General features: G+C 37.0%; 1 protein-coding gene across 1 annotated transcript in view; it reads left to right on the top strand.

Moving 5' to 3' along the window:
• LOC118195164 (nephrin-like) overlaps window positions 1-16,271 on the top strand; it is a 393,767-nt gene that overhangs the window by 202,746 nt on the left and 174,750 nt on the right. Inside the window, exon 4 of the mRNA XM_085827181.1 lies at window positions 8,339-8,396. Within this exon, the coding sequence (XP_085683307.1) occupies window positions 8,339-8,396 (58 nt within the window). The remainder of the gene's footprint in view (window positions 1-8,338; window positions 8,397-16,271) is intronic.

Below are 16,271 nucleotides of genomic sequence, written 5' to 3'. Positions count from 1 at the left end.
AACTTTCCTACTTAATGATTAGTAGCGTGCAATATAGTGCAATATCCTGTATATAGTGTACATATTGTATATATTTTTCTGCTATATTTTTACTCTTTCTGTATTTGTATTGTACTGTTACTTTAAGAGATTGTGCTATTTGTTCAATTAACATAGGACGTTCCACTTTCTGTCCATGATCGCGCGATGTCTCGGTCTTCCCCTTTTTTCCATCTCCTCCGCTCCCTCTGGGATACCACGGGCAGATAGTACCATGTGATGAGCCCATGTGGCAAATTTGATTGAGCCGGAAAAACTGCGCACTGTGTGGTAGTCCGGCAATAAATTAATCAGTCAGTCAGCTCTGTAATGCGCGTTTTCACCCTTTTTATACCCTCTCTGTCTGAGATGACACTCATATTGGGAATAGAGTCGGCGGAGGGAAAATACTTATTTTGTACAATTTTTATAAGAGTTTTTTCTGCATATTCCGTCTCATGAACGGTTAAATCTCCAGTCTCTCGAAATGCATGTTTACTTTTTGCGTTTTTCACAAACAGCAATATCCATGCGACTAATCGAATGATGGATTGAAAATTCGGAAACCTAATTGCATACCAAGGTATTTCCTCTTCAACTGAATTAAGGTTACACAATGTGACCTTCCTTTTTCTCGTTCTACCTCAGAGGTCTCGTAAGCCAAACGGTCTAGTGGCCAGTTGTTATTAGGTGCCAGAAGCCAGGATGGACCCTCCCACCAAAGAGAATCTGAAAATGAACGAGGGGAACTGCCTCTTGAATGCATGACTGCCGGGTTTAAATCACCTGGAACATGGCGCCAACACTGAGAAGGAATTAGACTGTTTATCTCGCTTACCCTATTCGCAACGAAAACTGACCAATCACCACGGTTCTTAATCCACCACAGTGCTACTATAGAATCACTCCATGCAATAATTTTCAAATCAGGCAAGTCTAAGGCGGCATATACTGAGTGAACCAGTCTCGCGCCAATGCAACAGGCCATCAATTCTAACCGAGGTATTGTCAGAGATTTTAACGGCGCTACCCTGGATTTGGCTCTGATCAATCGAATTTTGACTCTCACGGGCGTTACAGTTCTAATGTAAACACATGCACCATAGGAGCTCTTACATGCATCAACGAATAGATGCAGCTCTGAATTCTCATTTACCTTTACATATCGTGGAATACTAATTTTCTCAAGATATTTAATTTCATCCTGCCACTTCTGAAAAGTTTTCTGAATGTTATCTGGTAAGGGGTCATCCCATTTTAATTTCATAGACCAAGATTCTTGTAATAGCAACTTAGGTAACAAGGTAGTTGGACTCAAAAAACCCTGCGGATCAAAAATTTTATGTACCATAGCCAAAATATTACGTTTACTTATCTCATTATCCATTGAATAATTAAGATTACATGGGAAATACAATGACCTGGAACATTACTTTCCCAACCCCGTAGGTTAAAACATCCCCGAGCCATTACTTCTGTAGCCTTAGCTATAAAACTTTCTTGCTGTTTGATATCGTGAACCCCAGTGACACAGATATCAACATAAAATGAATGCTTTAATTTTTGGGTCACATCGTCAAACTCGGCTGGGGAATTATCCAAGAGATGCTCTATCGTTGCAGAGAGTTGGAACGGAGAAAAACAAACGCCGAACACCACTCTGCAGTGTCTGTAAATCATAGGTTCTTCAAGAGTTGGAAGAAAAAAACCTCAAATAATCTTTATGTTCTGGGATAATACTCAGCTGAAGAAATGCTTTTTCTATGTCCGATAATAAACCAACAGAATACAATCTTTAAACAATCATTTAGGGACGGTTGATTTCTCTCTCGGGCTGAAGCGTCGAACACAGGTCTTATCTTTATTGTCTGGCTAGTATGCTTTATAACAGGTCTATGGGGCAAATAATAACTCAAATTATCAATTTCAGTTTCAGGAACCTTTTCTATTATTTTTAGGTCTTCCCATTGCTTAGAAACTACCTTATAGCCATCTAACTGATTTTCCTCATTAATTCGTTGACACATTCTTTGATACCTTTTAAAAGTCATAGACTTATTGTTAGGTAACAGAATTTCAGATTTAAAGGGTAGTGGCAATTCATATCGGCCATCAGGAAGAACATTTAAATTGTCTTTAAATTGCTTAACGGTGTCAGAGTGAGCAAGTTTACGTTTAACATCTTCAGTCGGGCCTATTATGCCAATGCCATCTAAATTCCAGAGTTCAGTTACGCTGAGATTAGCACAATGCAACGAAACTACATTATTGCACAAATTATTTTGTAGTAATGCTGGAATAGCAGCTGAAGTAGGTTCTTTAGATAAGCTGTTTACTTTACCAATCACAGTGTATCCGAATTTAGTCTCAACTACAGTTACACCAGAGTTCAGTTTCAGAGAACTGCCAATAATAATTTTCCCAATGGCATCTGCTCCTAAAAGCAATTCAATGTTATATTCTTTAGCTTGCAAATCAGACAAGGTAATATTTCTTTCTTTTAATTCTTTTAAGGTATTGGTATCAACTACATTTAGAACACATCCACATATTTTGTTTCGAGAAAGTACTTCAAAGTTATGGTCATAAGTGCTCTCAAAATTTCTTAAATTAACATCAAACACTAAATGGGAATGAGGACTTGTCTCTCTCCCCCCAAACAAACCGTGTATAATGTTTTGTTTCGATTTAGGACGCAGTTGCAAAAACGCGATAACCCTTTCTGAAAGATAAGATTTCTGAGAACCACTGTCCAAAATCGTACGAACTGTAAGTTGTCTACCCTCAAATACTATTTTTAAAGCAAGTTTTTTGCAAATACACATTTTCATTAACAGTTGACTGATTAGACAACACATTACTTGAAATAACAGATTACTTGAAATTACTGCTACCACACATTGTAAAAGATATTGAAATTTGTCTTCATCGACAATTGAGAGGTCGGTGTGAATTTTTTCAAACTGAGACCAAAAAGCAAGAAAGTCTTTCAGTTCTCCACTAAGTTTTCTCAATTCAAGTTTGGGAAGGTTGAATTTCCTTTTTTGCTTGGTTGTTGTTCCATCCGTAACCGAATTTGCCTTCTTTGCATTTTCTAACAGCGAACAAATTAAGCAGAACTTGTCACGGCATTCTTCTGCTTTCAAAAAATCTTCGGAATATTCATCTTCAAGGGCATCATCACTTAGCAACAGATTCGAAACTTCTTCTTGAGTTGTTTCCAAACGCGTGAATTTGTCTTGAATCTGTTTAAACAACGTACTGACTTCGTCACTTATTAAACTTTTGTTTTCGATCTTCTGAGCTATATCGTTGCACCGTAAATACTGTTCTCAGCAACTTTCGTTTTGCTTTCGAAACTTTTACATCCATATTTCATCCAAAAATATAAAGTAGCGGACGCCAAATTTACTATGTTGCAACTCACAGGGTTACAACGTGCAGGTTACAAATTAAATAATCACAGCAGGAATTATTAATATAAAGATTTAATATGGATATCTCACACAAACTGAAAACGTTACATTACTCTAACTAGTGCATACATATAACTGAGTGAAAAGGGAATTTCCTCGCTTAGTTCGCAGTTAAAGAAAAAATAAGAATAATAAAAAATAGTCCAATCAAGATGCAGCGCTCGACTTCGCTAAGCCGTTACGTAATCGTCTGTCTGCAGCAGCCGTCTCCAACAATGATATCTGAGTTTGATTTTAACACAATTTAATCAAGTTGGAAAATCTGTAAGAAAAAATGAGAATGAAATCAATTAATCCTGTAATCATTGCTTCAAATTCATTAATTGAACGATGTAAACATTTTTAGGGGCATGAGTGTGAAACTCACTTTTAATTTTTTTTCCTGGTTTAATACTTTTTCACTGCATCTAAAAATCTTCAGTTTCATTAATTTGTTCAATTTCAGCTAAAGTTTGGTCTTAAATGTTATGGTATGTGCCTATAATATTAATTTTAAAAAATATCTTTAGATAAAGAAATGTTTTTACAAAACTTGCTTTACCCTTTTACCTCATATTATACAGAGACTATAACTTGAAGCACAGGAAATTGCAATTTTTTTTCCAATTTTTATTTGATTTATATTCATGCTGCTGAAAGAAACCCTTCTACCTCTGCATTTGAATTGGCAGTGGTAATATATTAATAACAAATGCTGCAATATTTCGAAAAGTATTTCCTCCACTAGAACTCTGAAATCAGATATTTTTGAGCAAAAATCTTCAGCGCTGATGGTGTTTGCTCATTTAATGAAATGGATGCTATTGTACCAAAATTTTAATACTGGCAATTTTTAATTCATTAAAATGAATTGAATCTAAAAGAGGAATAATTGTTCATTTTCAGATGTTTTAAAATATTTTCCACAGAAAAACATTTCATAATTTTCTAATGAAAAACATATTCATACTTTTCAGTATACTTATATTTCCCGGTAAATGTTGTTTATACTCTTTCTAAAGGCAGAATTAACACTGCTGTGATATCTTAAGGATATCTGTCTTTGCTGTAGCAGTTATTGTCTTTTCGATTCTCATCAGTCAGGGGTACTCGAAAAAGTTATCAGTATTGGAGGAAAATAACAACGTGTTATAAGAAATGCTGGGATAAAAATAAAAATATTTAGGAAATTTAAATTTGACATTGGTTCTTGTTCTGTCCCAACGTATCGTATATGGTGGCATGTCGCAAATAGTACCGATTTGGCATCTCCGCCAAGCAAGTTTGGGGATGATCCGTTTCAAATGAGACTAATTCCGATGTGTTTAAAAGCAATGTAATGGGCTTAAGCTAGTGCCATAGTGCCATCCACCATTTGTCATATTAATCGATTCCGTATGCTCATACCTAGCCATTCCTGTTCTTGTTCTGTCCCAACATATCGCATAAAACTGATTCTATGCTCAATATGCTCAGAAATTAAGATTTCTGGGAAGCATGCATTGGGGAAAGAAATGAAACCCAAGTATTCAAAGCGCTTGTCAGAAAATTAGTTTCAGCTTAAAGACGAAGTCATGGAGAGTAAAAACAAAACACCTTAAAAGTTACCAAAGGTCGTTTAAACATTACTTGCCCAAACGAATTGAGAAGGACAATCAGATTTCAGATCCTATGAATGAAAATTCCTTTAAAATTAACATTCTTTGAAAAAGAGCAATTTGCACTTTTCTGTTTTTATTTATTGCTGTTTATTAATTTTATGATATTAAAATAAAAGCATTGTTAGGTACTGCGAGTACTGAAAGTTAGTACTGCGAATACTGAAGGAGTGTCAGCGGATAATAAGAAGTTCAGGGTACTTTAAAATTACATTCTGTCTCATTGAAGTGGTACTAGTCTGAGGTTACTTGCATCGCATCCATTCAAGGACGTGCAACAAGGCTCGTCCATTAGTTATTTCTCATCTTAGGCTCAACGCACCACGCATAGCGAAGAGAGTAGGGTCGAATGGCCGACACACCAGCCTACTTGGAAGGCCGAAGCCACCTACCTTCCAAGATAGTATTGACTGCCCTTTCCGGCATCGGGAACCGGTTCTGTGTATTTTATAACCCCGTGGCCGAGACTGCCTAGGTGCAGATAGTAGCCAGTAGCTTCACAGGTTTTCCTGCATCAACTTCGAGGGGAGGAGTCATGAACGGGTAAGTGGTCGTCTGATACGTGTGCCGCCAAGTACTTGTTATGGCATGACACGGACTGAACCCCAGCTTAAAGACCTCCGTATCAGGTGGGAGGTGGGACATCCAGTCGAGTAGTCCCCTGGTGAAAGGTTACTACATTCACTTGCTACAATCCCGGCCCTCAAACCAACACAGCAGACTTTTTAAAGAAATTCACTCAAGCCAACTGCTACCTCCCGGGCGCACGGGGTCACTGCAGTTACCTCTACCCCCCCCCCCACTCACGGAAAACTGCCAAGCTTATTGATTATGTGACGTCGTGGCAGAGACAACCTAGGTGCAAATCTTACCCAGTACTTCGCAGAGTTCTCTGCGTCAACCCCCGGGGCGATGAACGGGTAAGCGAAATAATTAAGAGGTACACGAAAGAAAAAGGTTTGAGAACCGCTAAACTAGAGAAGCGATCCTACTTGTTAGCAAAAGTAGTAGAGAGGGGTCATAAAAAAACTTTCCCGATATACGAACCCTTGGCAGCCTATCCGCTTAACCAGTTGAAATGAAATTTCAGATATTATTATTTGAATGTATGCGCTTGAGATGATGATTATGAAGATTTAAAATAGTAAAGCTCTTATGATTGGTGTCACAATGAAAACATTTCGAAATTTTCGAATGAAAATTCCTACTTTTTTCCGTGCAAATTAATCAGCCTATTGAAAAACCATACATGGTGTTGGAAGGATACAAATATGAGGAAAAACACCTACAAAGAATAGCATTGTAAAGGGCCAATGGGAACACCAGAGCCAGACTTGACTAAATTGACGTCAGAAGCTCAGTATCAGGGAAGCCATTAATATTCGAAAAGAAAAATAAATTCAATTATGTTTGTTTGTATAATAACCAGAACTGCAATTTTAATTTTTATGCTTAAAATGTACCAATTTCTCAATACAATTTATCTTATTATTCACCCAGAAAGACTGTTCTAAAATGAAAATACCACTAATCTAAAACTTCTTAATATACACATTTTGGCTGATTTTTGACCCGCAGCCAAAAAACGTTGCCGACGTCTGATGTAGATGTTATTAAATTATTCATTGTAAGTGAATACCAAAATCTTAAAAATACTGTTGCTTCAAATGGCTGAGGACTTAAATGTTAAAAATAAATAAAATATTAGCCCATTAGTCTTCTATTTCACATTGACTTCTATTAATGCGCAAGAAAAATGCAAAGAACATGTGCCCCATAAACTGAGGAAGAAAACATAGATATTTTTCGAGGTAAGTAATGTGAGTATGAGCTAGTTTTCCTTAAGAACCGCTCTACAAAAGCATCCTTCCAATTAGGATAAGAACCTTATTATGCTTCGCCGTAATCGAACAGGTTCAAATATGCAAGCCGCAGTATGAAAAGAAGACAGACAGAGGCACTGCATTCTTGAGCTCGAGAAAGAGAACTTTGAATACTAATTTAATTTACTTAACGAAAGGAACTTATTCTTCAGCTTGAACTACTTGAAAACGTAGGTTCAATAGTTAACAATATTTTTCTATTAATTATAATATGGATTATTTCTCTTTCTTCTGTTTACTCACTGTTGTAAGATTAACCGTGGGTTCGAATTAACCGCGGGCGTCGTCACCAATATTGCCTTTGTTAATTGGTAGTTGACTGTAAATTATCTGAAATTTAAATGGTGATTCAAAAAATAGAAAAAAAAAAAAAACTGATCAAGTGCAGAAACTTTTCTGGATATATCGCTTGGCAATTACTATCCCATAATAAGCATTTTACGTATTTTTATTATTTTAATGCAAAGAAATTTATAAGTCTTTCGTGTACATTCATACATATAAGTCTGTACAAAATGTTTTCATGAAAACTACTATCAAACAGATATGTAGTAAATTGTGGATGATAATTATAATGTCTTGATGATGGTCACGGCTTTTTATGACTTCTTTCAAGGCCACGGTTCTTACTTGAGGCATGAATTAGCAGATTAATAAGAAGTAATAGAATTGAATTGTTTTGTGACGTTCATTTGAGGCAGGGAGCAGACTTCATTTTTCTAACTTCTGATGACATCGAAGCTTAAACTTTAACAGGTATTCAAGTTATGTGGATACACCAAAATGTAGGAGGAGATTGTGGAACAATCGAGCGTTTTAACAATAAATGGAAGAATTGCAGCGTCATATTAAGTTAATTTGTAAAAAAAAAATCATTTTTCTTATTTTCATTGTTTCGAAAACCTTATATTTTTACTAAGTTTCTAGAAATTGTGTAGGGCAGCGGTCCCTAATCTGAGTTCTGCGCCCTTAGGGTTTAAAGCTTCACTTGCACTTCCCAAGGGCTATAGGAAATAAATAATGAGTGCCGTTATAGGAAAATAAAATAATGAAAAACTGAATGAAATTAAAGAATAAGAAACAAACACAGGAATAGTAAGTACTAACAATAAAAATTTTAGAAATTATATTTTGAACGCAATAATTCCCCAAGATGAATTTCGTGTCTACTTTGAGATATTGTACTTCGTAAGTTTCAAGACATCTTTATATTGTGGTGGTTTCATAAATCTTAATTTTCGGAGTCGTAAGAAAGCAAAAATATTGGTTGTTATAATAGTTCATTTCAAAAAACTAACTTTTGCTTGAAATTTGAAATTTGCAGGTCGGACCAGCTGAAGATCAACCACCATTGTTTGCAAAAGCTCATCTTACTGTTTTACGTGAGTGCAATATTTAGCTTATCTTTTCTCTTGTGCATTATATGAGTCCAGCTGTTATAATTCTTGCCATTTATTTATATTTCAGTTTATTTGGGCAAAATTTACGGCGCCGTAACCCTTTCATTTAATATAGGTTATTATAATAGCACGACAGTTTTGAAGCCGAAGAAACTGCTAATAAGATTTTTAATATTTATAATTTATTGTGAAGAAAATTTTCTTTAACAGCCCTGTATCACATATTTGTATTTTCTAAACTTCATTTGACATTTTTAAACATACCATTTGTAGGGTTTATATTTATTTTAACTAACATTTATTTTAAGTTTAAACTATCTTTCCTGTCAAGCCTTACTTTCCCCTGGAACTGCCAATGCCAGAATATGTAAATTTGAGTAGAACGCGCAAGCATTCAAATTATCAGCGGAAGTAGTATGATTTAAATAGAAGGAAACGAGTTCGGAGGGAGTTATTCTTACTTAGCGAGCGCGGAGGTAGTTATCGAGAATTGAAGAACCCGCGTTGCGGCCTATGTGCTTGGCGGGAATTAGTGGAAATTGTTCCAGTGAGCTTCAAGTCTGCTGAATTAGCAGCCGTATTGTAAAACGCGGTGAGTTAGTTATTTTAGAGAGCCTCGTAGTTAGAATCTTGTCTTTACTTTCTTTTTCAGGTTATTATTTTATTTGACTGCCTAGTGGGCACAGTCTGTAAGCGTCAAGAGGACGCCATTGTAATTTATTACGTTGAATAAAAAGGGACTTAAACCCTTTATAAGACTCTGTGGTTTATACAAGCTTTCACAGTCACCTCTAGGTTGCGTGCTAGTTAGAGGCGCGCAACGTTATACATTTAACAACTTAATACCGAAAAATTCTAAGGAAATAATTTTTCATATAAAATTAATCAATCGTACGATAATTGCTAATGAGGACAACAAGGGTTATTTAGGCTACTGCCAGGAAGATTTCTTTCTGCCTTATTTTCTCAAATGAGATGAATCGAGCAGAAAATTGTATCTGAAATATCCAGTCAGGAGGCTGTTTTACAAAACATCATTAAACAGTTTTCAATATCAAGAGCTCTAACTTCAGAAAAATTCAAAAAGTTCTAAACTGTGATGAATTTATGTAACAATCATTTAAGTGCTCTAAAATAATTATATATTGTGGAAAATGATAAGTTCATTATTTCATTTTCTCAATGCAGATATACTGTCACCATTCCACACTGTAAATCTACACAGTATTTTAAGCTGCTTTAGTGTTTCGCGCCCTGTTATCAAATAAATTTAAATAACTCAACGCTTAATTATCTAATAAAACGATTAAGTTATAAAAATATGCAAATTAACTTAAGAAGATGTTTTGAAAAATTCATTTGATATCAATACACAGTCTGAATAAATTGTTCCCTGTCTTTAATTTTGTATACCGCTCGAATTTATAGCCTTGAGAAGAGGCAAAAGTTCTCTTCCCCCCCCCCCCATTACGTCGCTTAACTCTCCCAGACCTTCTATTTCTTACTGGCAGATAACAAATATTTACTTCGAACAGCTATCTCATTTATTGCCCTAGGACTTTTCACAAAAATTTTAGAAATATAAAAAAGCACTAACCAACTTTAAAGAGAAGTGTAAAGAGAAGTCTTTGTAGAGAAGCTAAAAAATACGAACAAAATATTTATCTTTCTTTTTAATTTACTTAAAAGATAATTTTATTTTGAAGCAACCTTTCCTGCTGCTTTTGCTTTCAATCCGCGCTTTCTTGCCAGAATGTTATTTCGGTTGGCATGATACGTAACAGAGGGCAAAAAGAGATTATTTTATAAGGTATTTCTCCCGCCTTCTTATCATGCCTTCGTTGTGAAGTGGTCAGCACGCTGGGCGCGTATTCCAGAGGTCCGTGCTTCGATTCCCGGCGAGAGCATTCCTCATTTTTCATGTGTCCTGCTTTCAAGAAATAACCTAATGTCTGTACAGTGGCGCCCGAACTAAAAGGGTGGTGGATGATGATTCTTCACATGCAAGATTTGGCGACTGGGTCCCCTAAAAGCCCTAGTCTTCTTTAAAAGACGGAGTATATAAAGTATTTCTCCAGCCTTCTTAGCATGCCTTCGTAGTGTAGTGGTCTGCACGCTGGGCGCGTATTTCAGAGGTAAGTGGTTCGATTCCCGGCAAGGCGTTACTCATTTTTCATGTCTCCTGCTTTCATGAAATAACCTAATGTCTCTACAATTTAAGCAGGTGTCTGAGTTACTTCGGAAAGAACGTGTTCTGCATTTCGGCCACATTGTTTCGTTGATATTTAAGCTTGCTATGGTACGGCCGTGCATATTAATTGCCAACTAGATCCAAAAGCCAACTCGCGTTAATTTTCTCTGTGCAGCTTCGGTTTATTAGCTTTAATTTTACATTTTAATTTTGAGTTACAGCCAAAAATGCAGGCTTAGTCTGTAAGCATCAGGAGTGCCGACTCTAAATATTTCTCTTGAGTTGAATAAAAAGTTCTTTTCACCCTTTTCACGTACTATTATTGATACAACTTAGCGAATAGTCGCTTCACAGTCCATGTAATAGATTTAGCCAACAAAGTAACTTTAACATAGCTAGAATCTTGCAACTCTAAGTACCTGTATACATAAAAATTTTTAATTTAATGAATTTTCGTATTCCCATCGTATAGAGACGAGTAATAAATGAGTTCTTAAACTGAAGGGAGAAAAATTTAAGAAAACTCTTACCGTATCAAAACTAATGAGAGCTTTGAGGTTGATAAGGCAAAACAAAATGTTTCGTATTTGAATCAGTTTTGATGAAAGAGGTCTTAGAAATTATGTACAGTACAAAGACTGAGTGACAGTCTATGCAAGTGGTCTCAAATTGGCTGGACGCTGGTCATATTCAGGCCCCGAAACAATTTTACACAGATCATGAATGCATTTTAATTATGTATTTGCTTTAAATACGGTGTAGTAGTTTTAAAGCTGAACTGAAAACTGAAGTGTTAAACTGCGATTGGCGGAAAAAGAAATAACATGCACCGGTTGAGCTTTGTCACTATATGCTTATGTGCCAAGCAGGGACAGAGTAGCCCGACCGACGCGATCAGTGTGCAAAAAACGTCAGCATGTGTCTGAAAATTGGCCATTTTTTCCAAGATACAAAGGTGCCCTGCCATAAAGACATAAATCGCATTATGTTCAGCTTGCATCAAGAAGAATGCAACTTTCATCAAGAAGCTTTTATTAGGAAGAATACAGGCTTCATGAAGATGCTGGGACACCCATGGGAAGGGTTTTATCCTGGCGAATAGTCGTCGACGTGCATAAAGAGGCAGGCATCTTTATGACATAGTATCGTTATGAAATCGTTGGGATGTTTTAATAAATATGAAAATTCACAGGTGTTTTGCGATGGAGTAAAAATTTAGATTAAAACAGTTATCAATTTCCGGTGAGCTAACGGAGACAGGATTAAAACGGTTTAGTACGTTTACCATAAGTTTATGATTTTTTTTTAAGACAGAGGGCTGCTATTAAATATTTTTGCTTGCTTTCGATGTGTTTATTGGTTTTCACTACACAAATTATAAAATTATGATTATTGTTTCATCAGTTTTTTTTAAAACCATTCGTATCAGATGATGAGTCCTACTAGTGGCCGAACTATAATGCCGATAAACACTGGTAGTTCGGTCCGGGGTTCGAATCCCGACAAACGGGCTGGCTGCATGTCCGCTTTTGTAGTTTTCCTCATGTGTAACGTGTATACTAGCCAGTGTCCCTTAGAAAGTTCTTTACGAAGGCATCCCTCTCCCTTAGGCCTTTGAATCTTTGCCGTAATTATATACAGCATACGATATCATTAGTTATAGTGTGCTGTATATAATTACGATAACTAATAATTGTACTTGTTAGACAGATGATGAAATGGCGTTATGGCCACTAGCGACTCGGAAATTTTTCTGAATTTTTTGATATTCCCATCCACTTTTGGTCTCAGGTGATAGTGTACTGCATGCCTAAACACATGGCTCGAATACGGTTCAAGAACTCCCCATGTTGATACAATTAATATGTTTAGTTCGCTAGCATTGAGTCAGTCTCAACTGGTTAGCTGGATGCACAGCTATGCCGTTCATACAAGGTGTGAGAATCATTGTACTTACAGAATCAGCTCTCCGTGACATTATCTCCTTCAAAGTAGTTCCCTTCAGCATTCACATACTTCCGCATTCGGCGCTGTCATTACTGGTAACAGTTCAGGAACGCGGGTTTTGGAATGCCCTTCAGGAGATTCTCCGTTTTTTCCTGAACCTCTTCGGCTGAGGTAAAATAGGTTCTCTTTAAGTAAGTTTTAACTATACGAAATAGAAAAAATTGCATGGAGCCAAACCAGGTGAATAAGGATGATGCCCCATCACAGTAATATTTTCGCTTGTTAGAAAACTGCTTGACAGATAGGGTCATGTGAGCGGGTGCATTGTCCTGGTGCAACAGCCATCCATCACTCCACAACTGTGGCCTTTATTTTTCCTAATTTTTTCACGAAGTATTTTTAGTAATTCAATGTAGTAGGGTTGAGTAACAGTCTGACTACTGGGAACCCAATTCAATCATGATGACACCATGTTCCACACTGTCCCTTCTCCCTGAAAAACCTCTTACGTCATTCAACCACACGTGCACGAGACAAAATTTCATCTCCATAAGCCTCGGTTAACATTTAAAATGTTTCCTCCGAGGCTGATTTCTTAAGTTTAACAAGAAACTTAATATTGATTTGCTGTTTGGTTTTTACATTAGGCACTTTTCCGACAGAATGCGGTTGCACATGTTCACTCAATGACGCAGTACTCCCTACTGTCGTAGTCGGTTTAGTCGAAACTGGCCACATGGATAGAGGGTGTGTGTGGCATGACGTCACCAAATCAGTTGCATGGACCTTATAAGAAATAGACTAAAACAAATGGCTTTTCTCCCTCTTCTGACGCATTCCCGGCTGTCACCTTGATCACATCCGGAGGAGTAGGAACGACTTGCAGAAACTTAGAATGGTTGGCTATTGCAGTGGGTATAATTGTCAAGAAAATGTTGGTTGTAGCGCCTCATTTCACAAATTAGAATTTTTAGATATTTTTATTTTTGAAACTAAGATAGATTTTTAAAAAATTAAGATTATTTATCAAGCATAATTATTTGGAAGCTTTTCCTATGCTGTAATGAAATTTGTAACTACTTCTTTTAGAAAATAATATTTTAAATCTGAACTAATAGAAAATTTCAAGCAAAGAATTTTCTCTTATAATTTTTATGCTTTTTATTGGTGTAAATAAGTAAAAAATACTAAAGTACCGAAAAATGAATTTTTTAAAGTTTTTGTTTAAAATTTTAAGTTGTGCTGCTTTTTTAAGGTCATAGGCACATATTATAGCATATTTTATAGAAAGGAGTTTTATTTTAATTATATTTCACAATACATCATAGAGATAAACACTTTTAACACCTTAATTTTTATACATTTATTCTAATGTCAAAATTGTAAAGTGTAATAATTGATTGTGCTTCACAATACATCATAGTGATAAACACTATTGACTCCTTAAAAATGTTTATACGTTTAATTCTAATATTAAAATTGTATTTAACCGTAATAATTAATTTTGCTTGTATTTTATAGTGATTATTTTTTTTAATTTATTTTTAGTTCTGCATAATATTTTTTTATTTATTGTTAATTTAATTTATTAGCCTAAAGCAGCGGTTCCCAACCGCTGTTCCGCGGCACACCAGTGTGCCGTCTGAAGCACCGTGGTGTGCCGCCGGGTCTGGGTGTCACGGTGCTGTTCGCTCGCTATAACTCCTCCCGTCACTCCCCCCGCCAGTGTCATAGGTGGTCACGGCGCTGTGCAGTGCTATAACTCCTCCCCCTGCCAATCTTGACAAGTGTCCGCCGTGTCCCCGCCCCCATGAGACGCAGGCAGACGCCTCACACAGTGTCAGAGAGACAAAGGCTGGTGTGAGGAGAGAGACACTGATACTGCAGTGATGGACAAGTTTTTGAAAAGGAAAGAACTGGACTCTGAACAAAATCTGGAGCCAGATGAGAGCCCGAGTATGAGTGGGGGTCAAAAGAAAGCAAAGATGGTTAAATTCTCTGGCGCAAGGCAATATAGCGAAAGCTATATTTCAGTTGGATTTACTTTCACTGGAGATGAACACAAACTAACTCCACTGTGCGTGGTGTGTGGTGAAAAGCTAGCTAACAGTGCTATGGTCCCAAGCAACTTTAAACGCCATCTCCAAACGAAACACCCTTTGCTTCAAAACAAGAATGTGGACTATTTTGTTCGCCTGCGTGACAACATGGAGAAACAGGCAACTTTTATGAGAAAAACAACAAAGGTAAATGAAAGAGCTCTTAAAGCTAGCTATCAAGTTGCTGAACATAGCCAAGACAAAAAAGTCGCACACTGTGGCAGAGACATTAATACTTCCTGCCTGCAAAGCTATTGTAGAGGAGATGCTCGGACCTGAAGCAGCAAAGGAAATAGCCAAAGTCCCTCTCTCAAACAACACAATTTCCAGACGTATTAATGACATGTCTGCAGACATCGAAAGTGTGGTTTTGGAAAAGATCCGTATCAGTGAGAAATTTGCATTGCATCTTGACGAGTCTACTGATATCAGTGGACATGCTCAACTCTTAGCTAATGTGCGTTTTGTTGATGGTGATGCAATTAGAGAAAACTTCTTTTTTTGCTAGGTATTGCCAGAAAAAACAACAGAAGAAATTTTTCGGGTCACATCAGAATACCTTGAACAAGGAGGACTTAAGTGGGAAAACTGCACAAGTGTCTGCACCGATGGAGCTGCAGCCATGGTCGGGCGCACCAAAGGCTTTGTAAGAAGAGTGAAGGAAAGAAATCCAGATGTGATTATTATGCATTGTTTTTTACACCGCGAGGCTCTAGTAGCCAAGACTTTACCATCAGCCTTAGTTCATGTGTTGGATGATGTTGTGCGCATGGTAAACATTGTAAAGTCACGACCCATGAAAAGTCGCATATTTGCAGCTTTGCGTGAGGAGATGGGAGCAAAGCATAAAACCTTGCTGTTTCATACAGAGGTCCGGTGGTTGTCGCGTGGCAAGGTCTTGGTTCGTGTGTATGAGCTGCGGGAGGAACTTAAAGTGTTTCTGACAAATGAGGGGTCAGATTACGCAAAGCAGCTTGCAAGTGATGAGTGGTGTGCAAGGCTGGCATACCTGGCAGATATATTTCATCATGTGAATGAATTGAACACCCGAATGCAAGGCCGAAATGAAAACCTGCTGAGTACAGATAAAATAAATGGATTCCGTTCAAAGGTGCAACTCTGGCATCAACACGTGGAAAGTGGCAATCTTGAAATGTTCACACTCACCATGCAATGGCAAGGTGTTCACACTGCTGCACTGTGTGAGATAATAGTTAAGCATTTAAAAACTCTTGAGGAGAAGTTGTCATTTTATTTCTCTTCAGTCTCCACTGAATGCCTTGACTGGCTTAGGGACCCTTATAGCTCAGCATCAGTTGTTGGAAAGGAAATGACTTTACAGGAGCAGGAAGAACTAATTGAACTGAGACAAAATCGTGGTTGCAAGCTAAGATTTGCTGATCTACCTTTGGACAGTTTTTGGTTGGATACTGCCAAGGAGTTCCCCCTTCTGGCAAACAAAGCTATTTTGACATTGCTCCCTTTTTCCACTACATATCTGTGTGAGATTAGCTTTTCAAGCATGATTGCTATGAAAACCAAATACAGAGAGAGACTGAGAACTGTTGACGAAGAGCTACGTGTGTGTCTTTCTTCGATTCCAGCCAGAATATCAGCTTT

Source organism: Stegodyphus dumicola, chromosome 11 (assembly GCF_044657685.1).
Source record: "Stegodyphus dumicola isolate Sdum_Otavi_A_Nest chromosome 11, ASM4465768v1".
Classification (NCBI taxonomy): domain Eukaryota; kingdom Metazoa; phylum Arthropoda; class Arachnida; order Araneae; family Eresidae; genus Stegodyphus; species Stegodyphus dumicola.
This window is presented reverse-complemented; position numbering and strand designations above follow the sequence as displayed.